Source organism: Drosophila biarmipes, chromosome 2R (genome assembly GCF_025231255.1).
Source record: "Drosophila biarmipes strain raj3 chromosome 2R, RU_DBia_V1.1, whole genome shotgun sequence".
NCBI classification, from domain to species: Eukaryota; Metazoa; Arthropoda; class Insecta; order Diptera; family Drosophilidae; genus Drosophila; species Drosophila biarmipes.
The window spans coordinates 18,839,368-18,864,665 of NC_066615.1; the positions used below are offsets into that span (position 1 = coordinate 18,839,368).

Consider the following 25,298-nt stretch of genomic DNA (forward strand, 5'->3'; position numbering starts at 1 on the left):
CCAGGCATGCCACCCGAAAACAAAGCAAAAATTTGACTAATGATGAGCGAGGGAGGCCAAGGCCAAGGAGGGAGGTCTAAGAAGGGTTCGCTTAGTCTGTTGATGAATTCAAGGGACGGCTTCACCTTTGAACTTCGTCCCAAGTCGGGGCAGTCGGTCCTTTCTCCGAGTTAAAGTTATTCGGTGCGCTCAGCCTAACCATCAAAATAACAAATCAAATTAGGGCCAAGGAATCTGGGTCTTTTGTTTTCGTCTTGTTTCCCTCAGAAAGGATTCTTTTTATTCCAAAGGGATATAAATTATATTTGATGTGGCTGAGGCGTTAATGTGTTTTCCTTGCCATTTTAATTTCCAGACAGTAAGTTTCTTTGTTGGCCCTCTTTCGGGCGCGCTTAATGTCAAATAATGTGATTAGTAAATGAAGAAAAATCTCTTACTTTAGCTGAGGAATAAAATCCGATAAATCCTTGAAAAGTATCCTGCCATTACTTGCGGGAATTCATTTCTACATTCCTGCGCAGTAGTAGTCGCACTTTATAAAGGGAAAGCAGGACAAAAGTGCCATTTTTCCGATGAGAGTGAAATGGGAAATGTTGCGAGAAATGTAAATTGAAAGTCCAAGTCAGTTGCGTAGTTGCTCACGAGCCGAATGAATAAAACATTTATCCGTTCCGGTCTCCAAGGGGGGTGCAATCAATCGGAAGTATGTGAACGCTATAAAATTTCGGTTTGATAAAGAGCCCGTCTTATATTGATTCATGTTGCTTCCCTCCATCGCCTAGATTTGCATATTCGGGACAATAGCAAACATCTTGAACATAATGGTCCTGACCAGAAAGGAAATGGCCAAGACGCCCATAAATAATATCCTCAAGTGGTTGGCGGTGGCCGATATGTTTGTGATGCTGGAGTACATACCCTACACGTCCTATCAGTACATCTACATGCGACCGGGTAAGATGGTTTGATATTTAAGGACTTAAAAAAAATATATATTAATTTTAACACATCGGGACTTCTGCTTAACAATATTTACACAATAGAGATTTTTAAAATGCATTTATCAATATTAAAATATCACATAAAGCACCTTCTAAAGAGGTAATGTGTCGAAATGATGGCACCTTCATATATATAAAAAAGTACTGATAATAATTAAAAAAAAAATATACACAATCTTAAATTTTTTGAGACTTCCGCTTAATAATATTAACATAATTGAAATTTTTAAGATGCATTTATCAATATTAAAATATCGCACCTTCCGAAGAGGTAATGGGTCGTAATGATGGCTCCTTCATATATAGAAAAATAGTTCTGATTATCTAAAAAATGATATTTTTTAACATATATAAAGTACTTCTTTTGTAAACACCCCTTTGTGTACAGGTGAAAAGGACCTGAGCTACACCTGGGCGGTTTGTCTGCTGGTGCACATGCACTTCACCCAGATCCTGCACACGATCTCCATTGGCTTGACCGTGACGCTGGCCGTGTGGCGGTACGTGGCCATCAGGTGAGTGGATCTCTTTGCCAGTTAAGCATGATCTCGCCTGGGTTACCCCGTCATCCATGTAGAGCTTGGCCCCGATTCACACTCACGCTATTCCGCATCCACAACTCGAACATTCGACCTCCGGCTAATCTGACTAACACATCAATGTGGCAACGTGGCTTCTCTTCTCTTCCCCCGTCTTTTGTTTATAGCCAAATGTTACCGTCTCTATTCCACAGACATCCGAACGGGGGCTGTGCCAACTTCCTGCTCGCACATTCCCGGGAGGCGATCCTCCTGCCCTTCATCCTGTCGCCGATCCTCTGTCTGCCCACGTACTTCGTGTTCCAGGTGCGGGAGACCTACGACGTGGACAAAGTCAACTCGGAGGCCATGTACCACGTGTACTTCGACAAGGATTCGGTGCTCTACAGGTGGGTTGAATGCTGACTATCTGGAGGTCCTCCTAAGCCATCTGATGTCTTTTTTTTGTGTTGTTTACTTCACTTTTCAGGTTTAATTTCTGGATACATTCCGTGCTCATCAAGCTTCTGCCATGTGGCATTCTGATTGTGATCAGTGCAGTGCTCATGCACGTCTTGTGCGAGGCCTCGAGGCGTCGGCTAAAGCTACGAGACTATAATAATCCCGCCAAATATGCCATCCAGCTTAACCTGAACGAATCCAAGTCCAAAAAGTGAGTAAGCAATGGGTCTTAGGAATTCGAGGTTTCCTTATTTTAATTATTTCTAGTTAGGGAATTATTAGTAAAATATGATTTAGGTACCCTTATTAATAAAGATATCTTTCTGATTTTTTCTATATTTTTTATTATAGGCCACCGCGCTGTGATCGTCGCAATGATCGCACCACCCTTTTGCTGGTGGCGGTACTGGTTCTGTTTCTGATCACCGAATTTCCGCAGGGATTACTGGGTCTGCTGTCCGGCGTGATGGAGAAGTGCTTCTTCGCACACTGCTATCCGCCTTTTGGGGAAATCATGGATCTGCTGGCCCTGATCAATGCAGCCGTGGGATTCGTGCTGTACGGACTGATGTCGAAGCAGTTCCGCACCACCTTCCGCTCCCTCTTCATGAAGCGGCACTTTGGCAGCACCGAGATGACCCGCTTGACCCGGGTCACCACGACCTGCGTTTAATTTGCATTGGGAGGGGTGTCTCGAAGATGTGATTATGCCATGGAGCAAGAGATGGTGACTCCTAGCTAGGTGGAGGACATCAAAGATGTTCCTGTCCAGCTCCATTTGAATTTTCTAAATTATAAACTTTATAAAAGTTTCGTTATCTGGAGTAACACAAAGGGGAAACTGTGAGGCGCGGGATTTATATACATATAGGTATACTGGCTGATGGCAACGATCGGTTAAAAATTAATTCTGCTTGTGATTTGGCTGTTTTAAAAAGTGCCACTTCATTTCCAATTAAACTACGGCCTAAGATTTATTCGTTAACCAGTTGGTGTTTCCATTTCGTGTTGATATGTAAGTTTTCAGTAGGCTAAGTGCGAATACGAGACATTTTACTTTCCCCTAAGGACACAAAACAGGAATCCATGAACATAAACAATAGCCATGCTAAGAGGACAGAAAAACTCCGAGAGCCCCGAGTTGCTTTTTCTTCTTGGCTGAAACTATCAAACGCTTTTTTGATTATAAGTCGATTACTGGTTTAGCAGCGAATTGCCAATGCGTTTGCCATTGGCTATTTGGAAAATCCTTCTTATGTGTACTTACTAAGCTGCTTGTACTATTTTTAAATAAATGTAAACACTTTCAAATAAACGTTTGATGTGAACCGCAAGGGGGAAATGTTTATTGCTCTATGGTAACCGTACATAATTAATTCCGGCTGACAACAGCGTTCACCTCCAGTGGCAGCTCGTCCGGCAGCAGTTCCTTGGATCGATTTTCGCCCAGGTCGGATTGCTGCAAATCCGCGGAATCAAGAAGGATGCCATTGCCCTGGTTCGAGATTCTCAGCAGGGATTTCAGCTTGGTGGCTTGGAATTTGTACTGCAGGAAATGGAGAAAGATTAGGTCTAGGCTTCAGCGAATGCTGCCCAAAGAGCTGCGGAGCGCGGAATTTTCGGATTAAATTGTGAAAGACCAATTACGGGGTGGAATTTCTATTCACGTGCCATCGCATACATCCACTGGGAGCGGTGGTACCTCGGACGACTTACTTCCGTGGGCAGCAGCAGATCCTGGGCCTGGCTCATGAAGCGGTTGTACTGCTCGGTGGCCAGGGCCAATCGGCCGGTTTCGTAGCAAAACAGGGCAAAGTTCAGCACCACCAAAGGATTTCGACCGCCACCCTGTTGTCCGGTGGCCATGCGACTTGCCCTCTCCAGGGCCACGAACGCGTTCTCCATATCGTCCAGCTTACGCAAACAGACTGCAGGGCAAAGGAAATACACTCAAAAAATATAGTTCCGAACTTTACAAATATGTTTAACAATTAAAATACTACAAAATAGTTTAACAAATTGTTGAAAATTAAATTTAATGTTTTCTGTACTTCTGCAACAGGGAACTTACCAAAGATTATTCTGAAAGTGTTGTATAATATTTAGTAAATAATGAAATCTTCTTTTTTTGTTAAAGTTTCTTAATCTTTGGGAAAAACGACAACCGCAGATACAGAAGCTTAAGCTGGTGTTCTTATAAACTTATTTACTTATTGAAAAATAAGCTGTAAAATAAATTCAGGAGCATCAAATTGAGACTTACTAAAAAAAATCAATTTGTTAAAAATAAAATTTTTAAATATAATTTTAGCAAGAATTTGAAGTGTCCATAAATATTTTCTAAACAACTTTGACTTATGCCAACACTTTTTTAAAATACTTTCTTACAAAAACCTATTTATATTTTTTAAAAAAAGTCTTAATGTACGAAATATTTGGAATTTTTCGCTAAGTGAAGTGCACAAACTTACGGCCCAGGAGCATGAAGCACTCGGCATTATCCTTTCGCAGGTTGATGGCAGCGGCCAGCGTGTGAAAGGCACTGGCATATTGTTCGGCTGCGTCCAAGTTGGGATAAACAAACAAGCAACGGATGCTCTTCTTAACGGAAGAAATGGCAACAAACAATGTGACAACACAGTAGCCACGAATAGCTTGCGGCTCGGACTCTACTCCGTACTTTTGAGGATTGATTAAAGCCAACCCACCCACAGTTTATCTTTCTGGGTAGCCTCAAGTGAATATTTGTCCTTACGGATTCACAAAGCTGGTGCCTCCATTGTCTCTGTTTTTATAGGGCAGGCTCTTTGTTTTCTGGTTCCGAAACTGTATTGACCAAATCACTGCACAAGTTGCATGTTGGGGCAATGTCGAGATGGGCCCTTGGCCTCGGACTTCTGGACCGAAAAACATTTTGCAAGGCATCAATTTCACTCTATTTATTATGAACAAATGCTTGCTTTAGAAATGGCCTTGTTACCTAGACTAACACTTTCTTTGTTGTATCTGTAATTGCATTCTAACTTATTTTTATTTGACCCAAAAGGGTGTTATGAAGAATTTTGCCAGGAATTTAATTTTCATTAAAATTTCGACGAAATGCTATCGTAAAATTTTAATGAAATACATGTCAGTGCAAACCTTTGGCTTGTGGAATTAATATTTTCCCAGAAATTGGGCCACTAAAAAGAATTTTACAGGACAACAGATGCCTCTTAATTATTCTGCTTATTGTTTTTCTCATAACCTGATATCTCATGTGCATCAAGTCCTCAGAAGCAATTGTGTTTGTTAAATTTGCACCGAACACTAGACAGCTTTTATTTCTGTCACACATTTTGTCAGGGGTTTCGTTTTGTCCGTTTTGTTGGTTTTGGCTGTTTTCCTAAAGTGTTCCGGGAAATTTATGCCACAGTTCTAATTAAAAATCTGTACTTGCACGAAAACTGTACGTGAGGCAGCTAAAATTGCCTCACAAAGTTATTATTAAAGTGCCTTTAAGCCTCGCAGTACTTACAGGCAATGTAGATTAGGCTCAGGTTGTACAGGGCATTGTAATTGAGCGGTGAGAGCCAAACGGATTTGCGCAGCGATGAAATGGCCTGAAGATTAATAAACATTTAAATGGCAGCGCAGGTGATTCACCCTGTCACTGTATTACCACAATGAATTTTTGCTTCTTGAAGAAGCACAACCCAATGTTGTTCCACAGCTCGGCAATTTCCGGCTCAGCCTGTGCGATTTGGCTGTACTTGCTGAGGGCGCCGTCGACATCGTTGCGAGACTGAATCGGCAAAAAGAAAAAATATGCACCATAAGTGCGACACTAGGCGACACAGATTGCGATATCTTTCACCTGCAGAATGGCGCCGAAGGCCAGAAGCCCCTTGGGCGAGCATTTCCGCTCGATGCTGACGACTTCCGCCAGCCGATCGTGTGCCTTTTGCGTCTCGTTGATTTTCAGGTACAGCACGCTGATTTCAATCAGAACCTCCGAGTTCTCGGGCGTTAGGCTGAAATGTGTCTCAAAGTGAATGAATCGTTGCGTGGGGCCAAAGCCAAGTCATTAGCCACTCACTGAAGACAGGTTTCCAGCACATCGATGGCCTGCTGGTACTGTTTGTCCTTCCGGTACAGCTCCGCCAAACGGATGTAGCTCTCCTGTTTCCGGCCAGATTGCACGGCGAGTTCGAAGTAGGAACGGGCCTCCGCCTGCTGCTGGTTGGCCAACTCCTTCTGGCCCTGTGTGGTGGCCGCGCGATAGAGCAGTTCGCCCAGATAGTGGTATATCTCGTGGTCTGGCCGACTGCTCCTCTGCTCCGCCTCCCGGAAAACGCCCAGGGCCTGATTGAACCGACCCATCAGGTAGCTGAAAAGCCATTTGGTTTAGCGTTTCACATTTTCAAGCCCTTATAGTGCATGATAATAGAGCAGCGTTTTCTGATTTTTCATTTAAACTGCTTTTAATTGGGACTGAAATAACCGCAAGGGTTACAGAAAAGGATTGATTTCGTCTGGCCAACGTTAATTAATCATTAGACCAGATTTACCACCAACTGAGTAAAAGAACACAATAGTGCGCTGGCGGTAAGGATGCGCCACACATGCGTTCCTTTTGTTTGGGAAAAAGTTGGTCAATATCAGGTGTGCATTATTTGAATCGAAAAATAAAAATACGTGGTAGTTTCAAAATAACTAGCACTGCTCATCGAAAATTCAACAATGAGCAAACCAAACATGGGTATTAATAAGGCTATTAAACTGGACTAGAATCCTACGCACAGCAAATGAGGTAAATTATTTATTTTGTCTGTTGGTAACAAATATTCATTTATTCGCAAAACTCTTGTAATCCGTTGAAAACCTTTTGAGTCAACTAAGGAGATCCAAAAATAGAACAAGGCGCTGGGGGCTATAGAAAAAACGTTGTAATAGGCAGGGGATAACTTTAAAGGCGAGGAAATCGACTTAGAAGAATAATATCAAGATGCATACATTTACAGACAAATTCAGCTTAATTTTTCCACATAATAAAAGTGTTGGATAATGAATGCAGAAAATAGTCAAGTTAACCTACAACTAAGTGTGACACTTGAACTACTAAATTTTCATAAATGTATACCCACAGCGTCCGACCGATTTCCTTGTAGGTCTCGATGTTCCTGGGATTCAGCTCCACTGACTTCTGCAAATGCCGCAGAGCCTCGATGTGGTTGCCCTCTTCACGGTCAATTAGTCCCTGGCGAGGGCAATCAATTAGAAAGGACACCATTCGTTGGGCTCAGCGCCGTCTCACCTGGACAAAGTACAGGTACTCCGGATTCAGGTGGCGATTCAGCTCACGTTCGATGAGGCGGCGGCAGCGCGTGAACTCGCGGCGAGTAAAATAAATGTGGAGCAGCCAATCAATGTTGGCATCGCTGGGCATTTTGGGAGCTAATCGAGGGAAAGAGCCGGTGAAATAAATGTGGATAAAACTTCGAGGATTTGCATTTGCCTGAGCGAACCACCTCCAGGCTGGGCAGTGCGATGAAGGTGCCGTTGCAGTTAATCTGCTCTGTGCCCGGCTCGTACATCGATTGTCTCCTCGTTCCTGGTCGATGGAAAAAAAGCTCCACTTCAAAGGCAAGACGCAGATATTTAATCTCCATTTGCTTTGGCCCCGGCAACTTTGTTGACAACAATGCGCGTTGCCATGGCTCTCAACTTTTAAGGGTTGGCCAAGGCGGACCGGGCGGGAAATTAACTTGTTAACTGAATTAGTGAACGTTTCTGCTTCGGGCCAAAAAGGAGAACACAAACGGGCCTCAGGCAAATTCCGCGGTGTGTATTTTTAATTAGCTGCGACAAACATGTCGAAAACCCATTCGAAACTAATCGAAATGCAATAAAAACAAACTAAAACGGTCTAAATAATTGCGTAGACAAAAAGGCAAGCCAGCAGATCTTGGGATAAACCAGTTCTTTGGGCTTCGCCGCCGAAATCCCGACTCTGACACCGCCTAATTACTCAATTTATTTCACACCGGCCAAAGTGGCAAAGTGGCAAAGTCTGTTGCACTCGTTTCCATTTCGGGCCAAGAGACAAGTGATCGTGAGCTAAATTTCAAACTGTTTACGCAGCTCAGGCCAAAACTCAAAAGCAATTAATGCACGAGAAATATCGTACAAGATCACCACCGATATCTGTATCAATCGATCGATTGCGGCGCCGCCCTCAGATCTTTCAAGATCTGAGATCTTAAACGGGAAGTGCCAGCCGATGCCTGCTCTTCGAAAAGGCAACACTGCGGCTACTTGATTTGCGGCTAGAGGAAGTACCAGCAGCTGGCCAAAAAGATTGACAGCCATGATGGATTCGCTACCAAAAGGGGCTTCAATTGCAGCCGATTAAAAATCAATTACGAACATGGCATGTTACGAGAGTGACGTAGGTTTAGCCATGTCTTGTTGGAATACAAATTAGGCACCTGGCAAAAATACACTTAATAGTGGTTTCTTAATATGGGCTTTCACATTACTGATTGGCTTTAAACTAATTAAAGGAACTTGAATAATAACTCTATGTAATTTTCCTCATCAATATGAAATAAAATAAAGAAATTGTTAACTATTGTACATATTTTAAAGGAAAAGTATCTAGTAAAACGGTTACCTAAACTTGTCAAGCTGCTTGTTCATTTTTAAATTTAGGCGCGTGGAAAGGCGAGTGTTGCCAGACCGTCAAACAGCCCTCACAAGTATTGGCGCCACCTGACGGAAATTCCTGCACCTAGCGTATTTTACGTGACGTAAGAAAGTCGATTACACAGTGTAAAATGGGTATGCTTAAACGGCCATCTGGCGGGAAAAATCTAAAGTAATATTTAGGAACTGTTCAAACGTCAAGGTGGCGCTTTTTACATAGTACCATATCTTTCCGCTGCATTGGAAACTGGCGCCTGTGTGGAGATTCTCCAACCCTTTTTAGTTCCTAAAAAAGCCACAGCGGCGCTTTTCGAAATTAGCTCCACTGTTCAAAGAGCTTACCAACTCTTTCCACTGCTGTGAAAATGGGCGCCTGTGTGCGGTTATCCCAGTTCCAAACCTTTTTTTTTTAATTTTTAGAATTTTAACTATTTTCAGGCTCTGTGCTACCAGATCGGTGAAAAAATGACCCACATCCGTAGAAGAAGAAGAAAACGGCGCCTATGTTCAAACGAAGTAAATATTACTATGCTTTAAAAAATTGATAGAACAGAGAAAGGCGGAAAGGGGTAATAGAACAAATATATGCAAAGAAGGGAGGGACGGTAGAGAAGGCCGAAAGAATCAAAGGCAAATGTGCTTAAGTTCAGGCAATTTAAAATTTTAAAATCGTAAGAGATGCCTATAAATTAGCTGGTTCTTATAGATCTATACCCTTAAGCGTTTTCTATTCCCCCACAAAGCTTCATTCGTAAAAAAAGATAACTTCTTAAAATTTCTTAAAAAAAATAAAAATTCTTTAAATTAAGTTGAATGCTTCTGCAAGCCAAGTCCGAAGCTACGAAACATATAACAAAGTTTTAAAAGAACCACTGACCAGATTATTTAGATCTATCTGAATTTGCAAATTATGTATTCACATTTGAAGTGCTCTTTTACATTGAGTTGAATTCGCTTTTGTCTCCGCGCTTGCTGCTCTGTTTTGCCCCAGCAGCTAGGGCGCTCCACGAATGGAGGAAGGCCTAATTCAATTACAGTACCACTGTAAATATGATTTACACCCGACGACACTTTGGCATGACCTCCGCGCCTGGCGGGAGGGGGTGGATGGGCCATCTCCGCATATCTTACGCACATATTTGTAAGGCCAAAGGTCATAAAAAACCGACTTACACAGCATACCAAGCCGACCGAATCTTCCGCCTGCAGGCTGAAAGAGTCATTCATGTGGATTGCAAGTGCCGCGCACGTTTGTACTCCCCCTGAAAGGTCGTTATTCACTGGGGAAAGGCGGGGGAGGCGAGTCGTAAAGATGTGTATTGTGCAGCAATACGCGACTTGGCCCAAATCCGACTTTGGCTTTGACTTTGGCCTCTGTTCTTGTCCCAATTTATGCAATGCCAGTGTCCACTTTATTATCTCGGCATGGGTTTTACGAGGGCAGCGCGACGGACACCTAAATATAGTCATGGCCGACTTGTTTACCAAATTGCCGTCTAGTCCTCTGCTGCCACTTTCCCCCAACTTGTTCGGCAATCTGTGCTCAGACGGCAACAGGGAAAACATTTGTATATGCGTGAGTGACCCAAATAAGTATGCTTTGTTTCGGGCCACCACTTCCCCTTTTCCCTGCGCTGAAACTGTGCCTTTTAGGGTTTGTCCCCCACATTTACTATATTATTTAATCGCAAAATGATGTTTACACGTTCGATAGTGTCTGTTATTACGGTGTACACAAGGAAAAACATATTCTGACAGTCTAAAATATTTGAAAAGTCCTTTAAACATTTTTAAAATATTTTTATTATTTATTTTTATAAATATTTGTAGCTTTTCAATTAATAATATTCGACTGATGGTATGGTCTTCTATATTTTCTATAATATTCACTACCAACAGCATTCTTTAATGTTATTGGTAATAGAAAAGGCCAAAACAAAATTTGAAAATCTTAAATGGTTGAAAGTGATTTCTTTATATAATAAATAATATGCTAATTTAACTCAAATTTAATAATTAAAATCTTTTATGTATTTTCTCTTTTTTACCATTCTTATTTACTAAAGTAGGTTAGAATTGAATGGATATGGTTAGGATATATTTGCTAAAGCTCCCTGTGATATATATCCCTTGTGCACTATAATGAGGCTCTAGTGCTTGTCTACCACTTGTCTTTGGTCGAGTATATCCTTTCGCTTTTCCTGTTGACCAGTGTGTGGCTTATTCAATTTTCTGCTGCCAGATTTTCGTTTGGTGAGTCTTCGACACATTTGATGGTGATGGCTCGCCACTTTTTCGCCCATTTTCGACCCCCGTCGACCCCCATCGACCCGATGTTGGCATTAGCATAACTATGGAATGTCAGGGCCAGCAGGCAGAAATATGTTTCGGTTTAAGAATTGACAAAATTTGACAAAAATGTATGTATATACGCACACAGGGCGAACATGGTGCTCGCTGCTCGCTGCTCGGTGCTCGGCGGGAATGTCGATGGAAGGCCCCGGGTCCTGTGGCCTGCGTTTCGGCATCCTGTGTCCTCGAATAGCTGGGAGCCGAAAAACTCTGCAGCTGGAAAATATGCGTGCTGAAGTTTTGCGTGCTGTCGCTGTAATTTATGTCAAGCCAAACAAAAAACAACGAAATTGTTGTGGCACATAACCGAGAGCAGCACTTTGTTCGGATGCAGATATGCAAAAACAAACGCAAACACAAACACAAAGGCACACCAAAAAAAAGGAGATACTAGATACAGATACATATAGAATTGGATGCGGCGATGCGGAATGTTTATTTGCTGTAAAATTTGAGGCATGCAACGCTTATGAAATAGCATTTTTCGGCCAGAGCCATGGAATCCGTTGGCGAAAACCCGACCAAACGGCCACTTCATGTAATAACTCTATTTGCTGCTGCATGGATACGTTTTAGGAAAAAATAAATGCAAATTGCTTTAAATGGCAAAATGGGAAATGGGAAATGCGATAGCCAGCAGACATCAAAGCAAAATGCCCATTAAACATTCACCAGTTGAACATCGGAGGGTTTTTGGCTGTAGGTCCAAAAAGGCCCTCTGATGTCGCCCGTTAATTTGACTTTAATATAGCAAATAATGCAATTAGGCAGGGGCCCTCATGGAATGTGATGTGATATTCGGGTTCAATGAGTTCATCGAAGGGTTAGGCGCCTGCGGGCGAGCTGCCCTGCCTCTGCCAGCCATGATTGATGAAACCACCACCATTTAGCCAGTTCGAGGGGAGTGGGCACCACTTGAGAGGCAACAGAAGTGGCTGCCTCACATCCAGTTTGTGGCTTTTTCGGTTGCTGAATAATAAGCAGGGGCCAAGGGGCCAAGTCAGTGTGTGTCTCCTAGGTTTTCCCCACTTCCTTAGGGCATCATAACCCTTTGACCCCCTCAACCCCCACCAACCACATGTTGAAAAGTGAGTTCTGCTCCGTTAATTAATTAAATTGTCATACCCTCTGGGCGCCACGGCGACAATTGAGAAATCTTCAGCCCGGTTGCCATTTGAACTCCACCTTAGGCGTCGGAATTGTCCCAAAAAATTAATGAGCTCGGCCTGCCACCGAGCTACTTTCCACCGGAATTTACTGGCTCAAGCCGCCTCCGTTGGCCCCATAAATAATCGTTTATTGAATGGGCCGGAGATAGACGTTCGAGCACTATTTTTGCGACACTCACGCTCGTATGCCGGCCGCCGGCTGAATCATTTACGAGCGATTCATTCATAAAAACCGAGTAAATAATTCAATTTAGATCGAATGCGTCATATTCGGTTAATTAAACGGTCAGGCAGGCTCTCAACTGAGCGATACCTGGTCAAGGGGACTTGGTGGGTACACATAATTTTTACGAAATAACAAAAAATAACAGGCAAGAAAAATCAAAAATCTAGAGAGGCAAAAATATTGAGTTAAAAATATTTTTTAAAAATTTTAAGCTCAGAAAACATGTAAAAGTGAAAAAACACTAAGGTGGTATATGAATTCCGAATGTGAAACTGAACAAATTTGAGGTGGTTTAATAAGAAAGTTTGTTATCTTTAATGGGGAGAAAAAAACATTTTCAAAACTTCTTATTTCGTAGAAATGGGAAATGCTTACCTTAAAAAATATTACCTTAAAAATATTAAACATAAAAAATAAAATCAAAATCATTTTGAAGGCAAAAACAAGCTTGAAACCTTTGAAAAAAGGTTAAAAATAATATATGTGTTAGTTTAAATTTTAGAAAAAGCATTTTTGAAACTTGGCAGTTTAGGATTCGCCTAAAAGGTACCTCAATATTTTTAACAAAAAGAATCTTGGATTAAAAAGGTTGAAAATATTTAGTAATTACATATCTTTAGGGTTTCTTAACTATTTTTAATCTAACGCACCATAAATTGTTATCGGTACTTAAATTCAATTACTGTAGCAAACTCCTTAAGGTTAAAAAAGGTTAAAAATAATATATATGTTAGTTTACATTTTAATATTAATATCAATATTTTTAACAAAAAGAATCTTGGATTAAAAAAGGTTGAAAATATTCAATAATTCAATATCTATCAATAGGGTTTCTTAACTAGTTTTAATCTAGCGTTTTCTTAAACCATAAATCGTTATCGGTACTTAAATTCAATTACTGAAGGAAACTCCTTATCATCCCAAACATTTTCTCATGGATTTCCCTCGTTACGTAGATTTCACGCAGAAACAGGGTATGCGGGCGGCTGGGAAAATCCCCGATGAAAAGTGACTGACAGCCGGACGAGAGTGCAACCCTTGAGTGCACTCGCAGATGGGTGTGTGCCTGCGATGTGTGTTTGCTGCTGCTGCTGCTGCTGCTGCCGACGACGTCATGAAGGTCAACAGACAAACAATCCAACAGTCCCCCGTCCCACGGCACCCATGCCAGCGCATCGCATCGCAGCGCAGCCCAGCCAAACCCACCGAGCCCTGGTCAATTGAAGAGGTTAAATTCGTGTGGGCCCCTCTTCGGGCGGCAGCTTGTTCCGTATGCTGTGTCAGGGGCTTAGTCATGTCCCCAGGGCGTTAGTGTTAATGCCCCAAATGCCACTGGCGTGCGCTGTTGCAGTTATGGCCGGCAATTATAATTTGAACAAATTATAAATTAATGTGTGTGCTGGTCATACGGTCATCAAAGCATAATTGTAATTGCTGACTTACATGGGTGGGGGGTTCTGGGGGTTAGTGCCGAGAGAAGGGGTTTAAGAGCTGCCCCGAAGAGCTGCCATCGCTTATTATAATTTAATCAACGAAATGCCCGGCCGAAGTCAACTATGCGGGCATCGCTTTTTTGCCGCCCGGCCAAGTTAAACATTGTCGAACTGCCGCAATTTATTAATTAGTCGCGGTCAATCAAACAAACAACAAACAATGTGCCGAAGGGCTTAGCCCAACCGGCGGGCATTTAGTGGTTAACTGAGTCAGTATGGATTTCAAAGGGGCAGAAATTGAAAATTCCTGGAAAACCCAAAGTTTCGATGCTATTTTGGTTTGCATTCGAATAGGCTATGGCCTAACAATGCCAATTGCTTGCTTATGTGACATTAATCGGGTAAAGGGAAAGGGAGAATCTAGTTTTGGCCACAGAAATAGCAAATCCCTGCATTATTGTTGCAAGCGGCTCAAAGGAGCCACACACTCACTAGCCCTATCGATGCAGGAAAATCCATTAAACCAAATTAGATAGCAGTCCATAAACAGAATTGGCCCAGAACAGTTGCGTATTGCGATGGCACGTTGCTCTACTTGGTTGCAAGTCTTCGTTTCTGGCAATCAAGACATGTTAAGACCAACCACACGAATGCAAAATGCACAGTTGTCTGTGTGTTGGCCAGAAGTGTCTGCAAAATCTTGTGGTTGCTTTGCCAAGTTGGTAGCAGCCATGGTTGCTGACAGCTCATTAGGCCAGGTGTTGGGTGGGAGGGTGGCGGGACGGAAGTATAGGTACTGCATATGAGTGTTGGCCAAGTGACGAATTTTGACAATGTGCGTTGGACGGTGTGCATTTGAAGGCTGCTCCTGCCACCCAGGCCACCCAGACCTCCCACAAACCGCATCCGAGCACGGAGAGTTGTCAGCCGGGTGACATGACATGGAAAAACAGCGTTAACCACATGTCCTGCCGAGTCTTAGGTGCCCCGTGTGCCGGGCAATCACTTGATTTGATGACCAGCAGCCAGCAGCAGGAGCAGCAGCATTTAGGCCACATAAAATGCAGCTTTATTTTTGTGGAAAATTTTGTTGCATACCCACACACACGCACACCCACACACACACACACCCACACACACACACCGAATGCGCAGGCAAAGTTGTTGCATTTCAAGCAAATTAAGTTAATTAAAAAGTTGCAGGATTTGTGAAGTAATTACCATAAACAAGGCAACTGGGTGCTGCGTTCCTGCTCCTGCGGTTCTTGATGTTGCTGCCAGAGATGTTGCCACTGTTGCAGTTATTGGTACACTGAGGAAATTTGTTGTGCTAAAAAGAATATATTTACCTTATATTTCCCTTGAAATGTACCTTTAAATGATTTATTTATAATAAAAATGTATTCTCCAAGTTTTAAAAGGTTTTGAGGGTACTTAAGTAGTCATAAAAATATTTTTTTACATACTCTATGAATATCAAGTAATAATTTTAACAGTATTTTGAGACAGAAATATTTTTGTTCAATATACTACTGTGGGCAAACAGTTTGAATTTTAAATATAAAAAACTAAATTAAATATTGTAAACTAATTTCATTTCCTTTAAAATTATCCCTTTTCGATCAAATACACTTATGACAACGTTTTTATAGTCCTTGAAAGAAATAGTCTCAATCAGTGCCTTCTGGATTTTGCTTTTATGCTCTCAACCCCATTCCCTGAATTAAAGATATTTTTTTAATCTATAAAATGTGTTGTATTTTAAAAGATATATTTAGTTTGTGACTGTTGTTGTCAATTCATACAATTAATTTGTAAGCTTTAAAATGTATTAAATTATGGTCCCACTCCCCAAATAGTTGAATAAAAACCTTTAAAACACTCCACTTTCATTCGTTTCTCTCCGTGCATGTGGGGTGTGGATAAAGTTGTCGGCATGGAATATAAACACTTCAAGTCGTTGCGCCTGATGCGCTCAGCCCGGTCTTCAAAAGATGCTCGGCACACGTGAGAAATTCCGGCAGTTAAGTGGAAGTGGAAAGCGGTAAAGGGAATGGTTAGGGGAGTGGGTGCCGTGGCAGGATGTTGTGCTTGCCACTTGCCAAAGGCAGCTTCAAGGGTGCTCCAGTTGAAATTTAAAAACCTTTCACCGTTGAGTGAAACAAAGGGAGGAAGCTGCGGAAGGAACTGCAACTGGAAGCCAAAGACTGAATTCAGCAATGGATTCAAGAGATGTGTCAGACGGCAGATGCCATTTGGCAGCTGGTCTAGGCCAGGCCATGTGGGGCAGAGGGCTGGCAGTGGGCAAAAATGAGCAACTGCTACTCCAACTCCAAATGCAACTGCAACCGGAGACCGCACGCACTCAGGACCAATGAAAGGGGAGAAATGGAGGCCAAGAGATGGCTGCCATGTACGTCGGGAACAGGTACAAAATGGAGCCGCAGGAACACGTCTCCTTGCGTCAGGAGCAGAGCAAGAAAATGGGAATCATGGGATTCCCCTCACTCTCGCCCCATTCCCCCGCTCCATGCCACTCGACACTGGGTTTGTTATTGCCGACAGTTGCGGCCAGCCTTGGTGACACTTGAACATAACTGGGTTCTGTTCTCCGCTCCGCCTTTTGTGCAACGCCTGAGTGCACTGATTATGCACATGGGAGGCCAAAGGATCCCCCGGATCCGAGGCAGATATAGCACAACAATGCCGCCAAGATTTACAGCCTCTTCTTGGATTGCATTTGGCTGGCGTAATTTGTTTCGGGGGACCGCAGCCGAGCGCAGCACTTCTTGGCCAAGGCTTGAGAACTCGAGAGTTGCATCTTTCTTTTTAGTACATATGATTAAAGATAAAAAAAACAATCCTTGGTAATACAGGATAAGATTATATTTTGTACTATGCCATTTATAAAAAAGAAATATGTATGTATAAACACCTTGCTATGGTTATACAAATCAACTTATATTGAACAAATCTTTATTATATATTTGTTTTTAAGAAAATAGTTAAGTAAGGAAACAATCATGGACGTATGTCGTATATTCTAAGCTCCAATAGAAGTGTTTCGCTTTCGATTAGATGTTTTTTACCCAGCAATGGTAATCTTTTTTAAATCTTATAAGTACACATAATTGAACTTAAATTTAATACACAGCAGCATTATTTAAAATAATTTTAGAAAATATTATTATTTTCATCACAATAAATTAATATGATGCACCTACCTTCGAATATTAAAGCCCGGGTATCGAAGGAACCTATTATAGTCTAGTTTTTCCCACTTTCATGGCTACCTTTTGCTTTCTTTCACGGTGATAGACAAAATTTTAGCAAGTCATGATGGGTTGTGAGTTTTGTTTTATTCTGTTTTGCTTTATAGATTCGCTCTGTATTTACTCTCGGGGTTTTCCTCCTCTCAAAAGATAAGGGTTCGCTATAAAAGCTTTTCAGGTAGTCTTCATAAGTCAGTAGTTTAACTATAGGGGCAGTAGAATATGTTAAACATGAGAATTTTTCAGAGTGCAGAGCGTGTTGTCCTTTCGAACGGATCAATTAACACCTTGAGGTCAGCTTCTGCGCAGGTTTTTGTCAGTGTGAGTAAATATGGTAATACTATAATTTGATTCAAAAGGCATTTATGAAAACTCTTACTAAAGCCAACCGATGATGCAGTCGTCGAAGCTCGACCCTAAGAGGACAAACCGCGTCCCAGTAAATTCGAGTTCGTAAGGGCATTTCTGCCCGGCGGAGAATTTCACGGTGTCTCCATTGTGGACCTTGCAGTGGCGATGAGAAAAAGATATGGTGATATATTCAGAATGCCTGGAGTGTTCGGCCGCAAGGATATGGTGGCCTCTTTCAGTCCCAAGGATATGGAGTTGGTTTTCCGCAACGAGGGAACCTGGCCGCAACGAGACGTCTTCCCCTCGTTGACCTATTACCGGACTCACTTAAGAAAAGATTTCTATGGGGATAATATTGGTATAGTGTTCTCGGGAGTTGAAAAATTGCACTTTAAAAAATTCCCATTAACATCTACAAATTTATAGGCAAGCAGAGGCCTGGGATAAAATGCGATCGGTCCTCAATCCAATTTTCATGCAGCCCAAGGGCCTAAAAACATATTACGAACCACTTTCCAACATCAATAATGAGTTCATTGAGCGGTAAGATGCGTACATAGTGTTTTCCTATAAATCCCATTGACTTTGAACATCTTTTGTAGTATCAAAGAAATACGAGATAGCAAAACCCTCGAGGTACCTGATAACTTTGAGGAGGAAATAAACCGCCTGATCTTCGATTCCCTTGGTCTGGTGGCCTTCGATCGCCAAATGGGTTTGATCAGGCAGAACCGAAACAATCCCGATGCCTTGAGGCATTCAGGAAAATGATGAGGCTTCTCGATGAGAGTTTGGAGGTGACCCAGAAGTTGCTGAAGGAAACCCAGGATACACTGGAAAAACGGCACCAGGCTGGCGAGCAGATAAATGGCAACAGCATGCTGCAGCGGATGCTGGAGGTGGATCCCAAGCTGGCGGTGATCATGAGCCTGGACACCTTGTTCGCGGGAGTTGATGCCACCACTATTCTCCTGTCTGCTGTGCTCCTCTGTCTGGCCAAGAATCCGGAGAAGCAAGCGAAGCTGCGGGAGGAGTTCCTGAAGATTATGCCCACCAAGGACTCGCCTCTCAACGAGCGGACCATGAAGGATATGCCCTATCTGAGGGCAATGATCAAGGAAGCTCTGCGTTGCCATACCAATGGCTTGGGAAACTTCCGCGTTTGTCCCACAGACGTCACTCTCTCCGTTTACACTGTGCCCAAGGGCAGTAACATTGTCCTCGGATCCCAAGTCCTGTTGCAGGACGAGAAGTACTATGTGGAGCCCGAGAAGTTCCTGCCGGAGCGCTGGCTAAGGGATCCCGAGACTGGAAAGAAGACCCCTATCAACGCTTTCAGTTTCCTGCCATTTAGCTTCGGACCTCGCATGTGTATTGGCAGAAGATTGGTGGACTTGGAAATCGAGACGAGTGTGGCCAAGTTGATAAGGAACTTCCAAGTGGAGTTCAACCACGACGCCAGTCGCCCCTTTAAGACTTTTATTTTTATGGAGCCGGCCATTCCGTTCCGCTTTAAGTTCACCGATATCGACCATTAAGTGGATTTGAAATCGATAAGATCTTTGGGTAATTTTGTAAATAAATATTGTTATTTAAAATGGCTAACGACTCCTAATTAGATTAGATTAGTGTAAAAGGCCAGAAGCACGCGACTTCTGTTATCTCTTAAGGGGAAACACTTAGTTGAAGTAGTCAAATACCTACGGAGCAATTAAAATTATAATCGAACGTTGACTTCGGCTAGACCTGCATAAACAAACCTGGCCAGAAATTTCATCATCCATTTTTTGAACAGCGTGCCATTTAAATGGTAGATATAGCCAGGAACTTAGACCACAAGAACTGCAAGAAGTGCCGATAGCCAGTTGTAGAAACAGCTAATTTATTTTTAATTGTGCTTTGTTTATTGATTACCTTTGTTTACACACTAGGCTTGTCCCTTTCTCTTGAGATAAGGATTCTGTATAAATACACTGGGGGGTTGCCTTTATAGGTCAGTTGCTTGATAGGAGCGCACGTTGAGTATACTAGAAGAATATGAATATTTTGCAAACAGCACAGCGAATGGCCATAACACGCTGTCCTCAGGCTGTGAGGGCAGTTTCAGGGCAGGCCCAGGTCCTTGTCAATGTGAGTGGAACTCCATTTGCAATAGTGAAATATTATAAAAGAGTTTTGAACCATAGGTAAGCGATAATGCCACTACACAAGCCAGACCTTACAAGGAGATCCCACGTCCTGGAAAGATCGAGTTCATAAGGTCGTTCATGCCGGGCGGCGAGTTCCATGACGCCTCCATTGTGGATTACGCGGCAGCGATGAGAAGTCGTTATGGCGACATCTTCATAATGCCCGGAATGTTCGGACGCAAGGATTGGGTGACCACTTTCAGTACCAAGGACATAGAGATGGTGTTCCGCAATGAGGGAATGTGGCCCGAGCGAGAAATGTTTCCATCGTTTCAATACTACAGAACTAAACTTAGGCCTGATGTTTATGGAGAGCATCCTGGTCTTGTGGCGGCGTAAGTTGATATTGTAAAAAATTCTTGAAAGAAAATCGTATTATTAGGTTAATCCCACTTTCAGACAAGCGAAGACCTGGGCCAAAACTCGATCAGCCCTCAATCCCATTTTCATGCAACCCAAGGGCCTAAGAATCTACTACGAACCACTTTCCTATATCAACAATGAGTTTATTGAGAGGTAAGGTATGGTATATACACATTCAACATGTTCTCCTAAACTTTATTATTTTTCAGAATCAAAGAAATACGAGATGCTAAGACCCTGGAGGTGCCTGATGACTTCATGGACGAAATGAGACGTCTGATCTTCGATTCCCTCGGTCTGGTGGCCTTCGACCGACAGATGGGTTTGATCAGACAGAATCGGGATAATCCCAATGCTCTGGTTCTTTTTAATATGGCAAGAAAAGTGCTGCGATATGTCTTCGATCTGGATGTCAAGCCATCGGTGTGGCGGTATATCTCAACGCCTGCCTATAGGAAAATGATGAGCACTCTGGACGAGTCCTTGCTGGCTGCACAGAATATGCTGAGGGAAACCCAGGAGCTCTTGGCAAAGCGACGACAGTCAGGCGAGGAGGTCAACAGCAACAGCATGCTGGAGCGGATGATGGACGTGGATCCCAAACTGGCGGTGGTCATGAGCTTGGACATCCTGTTTGCCGGAGTCGATGCCTCGTCTAATTTATTGTCAGCTGTGCTCCTTTGCCTGGCCAAGAATCCGGAGAAGCAAGGGAAGCTGCGGCAGGAACTCCTTAAGATTATGCCCACCAAGGACACCCTCCTGAACGAGGAGACCATGAAGGATATGCCGTACCTAAGGGCAGTGATCAAAGAAGCTCTTCGCTACTATCCCAATGGATTGGGCAACTTGCGCATTTGCCCCACAGACGTCACTCTCTCTGGTTACAATGTGCCCAAGGGCACAAACTTGGTTTTGGCATCAAATATTCTCATGCACGACGAGAACTACTATTCGGAGCCTGAGAAGTTCCTGCCGGAACGCTGGCTAAGGGATCCGGCTACTGGAAAGAAGACCCCGATCAATCCCTTCACCTTCTTGCCATTTGGCGCCGGGCCTCGCATGTGTATTGGCAAGAGATTGGTAGACCTGGAAATCGAGACGAGTGTGGCCAAGCTGATCAGGAACTTCCAGGTGGAGTTCAACTACGATTGTAGTCGACCCTACAAGACTTCCTTCCTCATGGAACCGGCCATTCCTTTCCGCTTTAAATTCAGCGATGTCGAGCAATAATGTCTTATATATAATTAAAATATTGTAAATAAATAGTCCTATTCTGTGTAGTGAAGGTTTTCCATTATATTTGATTAGGCAGATTTCGTTGGGCACAGGCCTATATCACAAGCAAGCGACTGCTGTTTTCTGTGGAGGGAAAACCTCTTAAAAATTGAATTTTAATTGCGAGAGCCAAACCAAAGGCCGAACAACATTTAAACGAGCCGGTGTTGTTTTGGTGGTAATGGGTGAAACTGTGGGAGTGCCGGGAGGTTTTGGTCAGGTGAGGCCCATCGTGTGCGTTGGTCTATTTGGCGAATTGGAAAATGCAAATTTAATTGGCGGCTTATTTTCCCAAATTGGCGTAAAATTGAAAATTGATCAGCAAAATTTTTCTACCCTGCAGGGTTTCCAATTTCTCCAAACTTGTGGGTGCTAGGGATGGGTGCTAACAATCATAAAAACCTGATAACATTTTAATTTCGGTCAAAATCTGTTATTTTTGTTAACGCACTTATATTTTGGTTGAAAAATCTTCGAGCGTTATAAGAATATTTTTAATATATAGTTCAAACCATTGTACTAGCACTGATGGTTTTGTTTGGTTTTGTTTTTAAGCTATTGATATTGATATTGACCTTCTCCATATTTTACATACCCACGTATGGGCTTAATAATTTAAAAACGTTTGAAGAGGTGTTATAAGTCCCAACGTTATTGTATGCAGTCTAAACTGGTTTTCTAGCTGCCACTCTCGATTGTTTATATTTGTTGCTGAGCGACGTAGGCCAATCATGGTGATACACCACTTTTTTGATAAGAAACTGAAACTAATGCTTAGGTTTCTGGGGTTTGTTATGGTTTGCGAGCTTTAGTTTGCGTAGCTTTCAGTGTTTCTTTCTCCCCCCTCTGTTTGCGCTATTCTTAGGTTTTTGAGATAAGGCTTGGCTATAAGAACTCAGTCCACAGTGGACAGGTTTTCAGTTGAGCACGAGAATGATTAGCCAGAACAGTGCGCGCTCTGTTGCGATTTTCGTAGGCCCCGTTCGATCTCTGAGATCAGCTGCCCCCTTGGCACAAGCTCAGGTGAATGCCAATGAAAGTTTATGGAAAAATCAGTTGAATTGGGAGTAATATACGTAATTATAGACAGCTGTGGAATCAAAGCCCTACAATGAGATTCCGCGGCCCAACAAATTTAAATTCATGAGAGCTTTCATGCCGGGAGGCGAGTTCCAAAATGCTTCAGTGACGGAGTACACCAGTATTATGCGAAAACGCTTCGGAGATATCTACATAATGCCTGGAATGTTCGGCCGCAAGGATTGGGTGACCACATTTAGCACCAAGGACATAGAGACGGTCTTTCGCAATGAGGGCATCTGGCCACATCGCGATGGTCTGGACTCGATCGTATACTTTCGCCAACACGTTAGACCGGATGTTTATAGAGAGGTTCAGGGACTGGTTGCTTCGTAAGTTAAACAAATCTTACCATTATACTTCTTAGCTAATTAATATTTAACCTTCCAGACAAGACGAGACTTGGGGCAAACTGCGTTCAGCCATTAATCCCATCTTCATGCAACCAAGGGGGCTAAGAATGTACTACGAACCCCTGTCAAACATCAACAATGAGTTTATAGAGCGGTTAGTAGACCTGTCATATAATACAATCCTAAATTAAGGTTATTCCCAACAGAATTAAGGAGATCCGCGATCCCAAGACTCTGGAAGTTCCCGAGAATTTCATAGATGAAATCAGCCGTATGATATTCGAGTCCCTGGCCCTGGTGGCATTCGATCGGCAGATGGGTTTGATCAGGAAGAACCGCGATAATCCCGATGCGTTGACCCTCTTCCAGACCACCAGGGATATCTTCCGGTTGACTTTCGAGCTCGACTTCCAGCCCTCCATGTGGAAGGTTATTTCGACGCCGACTTACAGGAAAATGAAGAGAACCCTCAACTCCAGTTTGGATGTGGCCCAGAAAATGCTGAGGGAAAACCAGGAGGCGCTGGAAAAGCGTCGTCAAGCTGGCGAAAAAATCAATAGCAACAGTATGCTAGAGAGATTGATGGAGCTCGATCCCAAGGTGGCAGTGATCATGAGTTTGGACATCCTCTTCGCCGGTGTGGATGCCACTTCCACCCTTCTTTCCGCGGTTCTACTCTGTCTTTCGAAACACCCGGAGAAGCAGCTGAAACTGCGAGAGGAGCTCTTGAGGATCATGCCCACCAAGGATAGCCTTCTCAACGAGGATACCATGAAGGATATGCCCTATTTGAGGGCTGTGATCAAGGAGACCCTGCGATACTATCCCAACGGCTTGGGAACCATGCGAACGTGCCAAAACGATGTGATACTTTCCGGTTATACTGTGCCCAAGGGAACCACTGTTCTACTTGGTTCCAATGTCCTGATGAAGGAAAGCTCGTTCTATCCACGACCAGATGAATTCCTGCCGGAGCGCTGGCTAAGGGATCCGGAGACGGGAAAGAAGATGCAGGTCAGCCCCTTCACCTTCCTGCCCTTTGGCTTTGGGCCACGCATGTGTATTGGCAAGCGGGTGGTGGACCTGGAAATGGAGACCACTGTGGCCAAGCTGATACGCAATTTCCACGTGGAGTTCAATCGGGACGCCAGCAGACCCTTTAAGACCATGTTCGTCATGGAACCGGCCATTGCATTCCCCTTCAAGTTTACCGATATCGACCACTAATTCCTTGCCCTTAGTTGTGCAATAAGTTCCTTATAGCCATATATTTTGTTTACAATAAATGTTTTCTTGGTGACAGCCGGCAGATAAGATACTTGTCTTTAAACGATTTCATTTTATTGTGCCATCCCCACTGTTTTGATAAGCAAAGTGTTTGGCATCAAAGATAAGAATAGCTTGTTTTGTGCTTTCTTATCGCTAACTTTTTGCCGCTGTTATCTCTATCTTAAAATAGATTTTTAAGTTCTAAATTAAGAGAGTGTATAAGAGCCATGCTTAGTGGTTGATAATGGTAAGAGGTACCGTGGGAACTTCACAGCAACTTGGCAGTTAATCTATTTGTTTGCGTATTTGTGTTCTAGTTGATTGCTTATCTAATAACATGATTACAAATGGGTTAGTATTGAGTTAATTAAAAATAAAAAAAATTACTTTATGTTTGTATCTTTTTTATGATAAAACTGATTAATTTGCATACATATTCATTACATTTCATTATTAAATAGGAAAACGCTAAAGTAATTAATAAATAATAAAATTAGTTTAGCTATACCTATCAATATTGGAATTGTTTTTTTAATGACCAAAACCTTTTATTTTTTGTAAAAATGTAAATATATCTATAAAAGACGTAGCTTAGGGCCACAAAAGCTGCAGATACAAAAAAGTTAATAGGTGCTTGGCAATTGCCAGTTAAATTATTTATAAATACATTTACATTTTTTATAAATACATTTTGTTTTTATATAACCGCAACATATATTCTTTTAAAAATTTATTTTACTATTTTCTCTCCTTTGGCTAAGCTGTTTATGCTGAAAGCTGAGGTGGCACCCAGCAAGGACACTTTCAGCTGGCAGTACGCTCCCGTTAGGAGCTGTGGCAGCTTGGCAGGCAGGTGAGAACGGGCAGGTGAGAGGATGTCCTTTGCCTCGGCGGAAATATTTCTAACGGCAGAGGCAAAATCAAGAGCAGCACCCACAGCAACGGCAGCAACATCAGGACTTTATAGAGGCAAAGGCAGACATATTCGCCTGCGGCCGGCGGAGTTATGCTAACTGGCACTCAAAGCAAAGCGCGGCCAAAAGCTCAGGCGGTTTGCCCTCTGCCCTCTGCCTGCTGCCTCCTGTTGTTGCCATTGCCACTTGGCAGTGGCAGCTTGTAACAATAATTTAAGCGATTTTGCGCTTTTTGCGAGTGGGTTAATGGCATGCCTGGGATCTCTGGTAACTGGTAACTGGCAACTGGGAGCCAGGAGTTGGGCACCAGGAACCAGGAACCAGGAACGAGGAACGAGAAACCTGAAAGCGGGCATCCTTTGCCGTGGCGAAAATTCCACTTCT

At 42.8% G+C, this 25,298-nt stretch overlaps 4 protein-coding genes across 8 annotated transcripts in view; 3 read left to right on the forward strand and 1 right to left on the reverse strand.

Moving 5' to 3' along the window:
• LOC108022823 (G-protein coupled receptor dmsr-1) overlaps positions 1–2,966 on the forward strand; it is a 33,011-nt gene extending 30,045 nt beyond the window's left edge. For all 4 annotated transcript variants that reach the window (XM_044091836.2, XM_017091966.3, XM_050887436.1 and 1 more), the window contains 5 exons: positions 783–954; positions 1,390–1,516; positions 1,735–1,929; positions 2,010–2,192; positions 2,333–2,966. In XM_044091836.2, the coding sequence (XP_043947771.1) occupies positions 783–954; positions 1,390–1,516; positions 1,735–1,929; positions 2,010–2,192; positions 2,333–2,654 (999 nt within the window). In that variant the 3' untranslated portion in view covers positions 2,655–2,966. The remainder of the gene's footprint in view (positions 1–782; positions 955–1,389; positions 1,517–1,734; positions 1,930–2,009; positions 2,193–2,332) is intronic.
• A 337-nt stretch (positions 2,967–3,303) lies between these two features.
• Positions 3,304–7,557, reverse strand: LOC108022283 (Bardet-Biedl syndrome 4 protein homolog). Of its 2 annotated transcripts, XM_017091142.3 has the most exons (10): positions 7,479–7,557; positions 7,278–7,417; positions 7,108–7,220; positions 6,060–6,350; positions 5,838–5,994; positions 5,643–5,765; positions 5,499–5,583; positions 4,453–4,539; positions 3,698–3,909; positions 3,304–3,527 (listed from the first exon to the last, which is right to left on the reverse strand). In XM_017091142.3, exons 1-10 carry the CDS (start codon positions 7,555–7,557, stop codon positions 3,354–3,356), a joined length of 1,461 nt encoding a protein of 486 aa, XP_016946631.2. In that variant the 3' UTR covers positions 3,304–3,353. The 2 variants fall into 2 exon arrangements, with proteins under 2 accessions (XP_016946631.2, XP_050743391.1); XM_050887434.1 differs by lacking the exon at positions 4,453–4,539.
• An 8,726-nt stretch (positions 7,558–16,283) lies between these two features.
• Positions 16,284–19,018, forward strand: LOC108022084 (probable cytochrome P450 12d1 proximal, mitochondrial). Its single transcript, XM_050887397.1, is given in 5 exon segments — positions 16,284–16,395; positions 17,542–17,836; positions 17,898–18,014; positions 18,074–18,222; positions 18,225–19,018. Coding segments are annotated over 5 exon segments (1,458 nt in total). The 3' UTR covers positions 19,010–19,018.
• A 455-nt stretch (positions 19,019–19,473) lies between these two features.
• Positions 19,474–24,045, forward strand: LOC108023108 (uncharacterized). Its single transcript, XM_044092244.2, has 8 exons — positions 19,474–19,601; positions 19,658–19,995; positions 20,060–20,176; positions 20,233–21,250; positions 22,205–22,321; positions 22,385–22,710; positions 22,769–22,885; positions 22,938–24,045. Exons 1-8 carry the CDS (start codon positions 19,509–19,511, stop codon positions 23,956–23,958), a joined length of 3,147 nt encoding a protein of 1,048 aa, XP_043948179.2. The 5' UTR covers positions 19,474–19,508; the 3' UTR covers positions 23,959–24,045.
• The last annotated feature ends 1,253 nt before the right edge of the window (positions 24,046–25,298 follow it).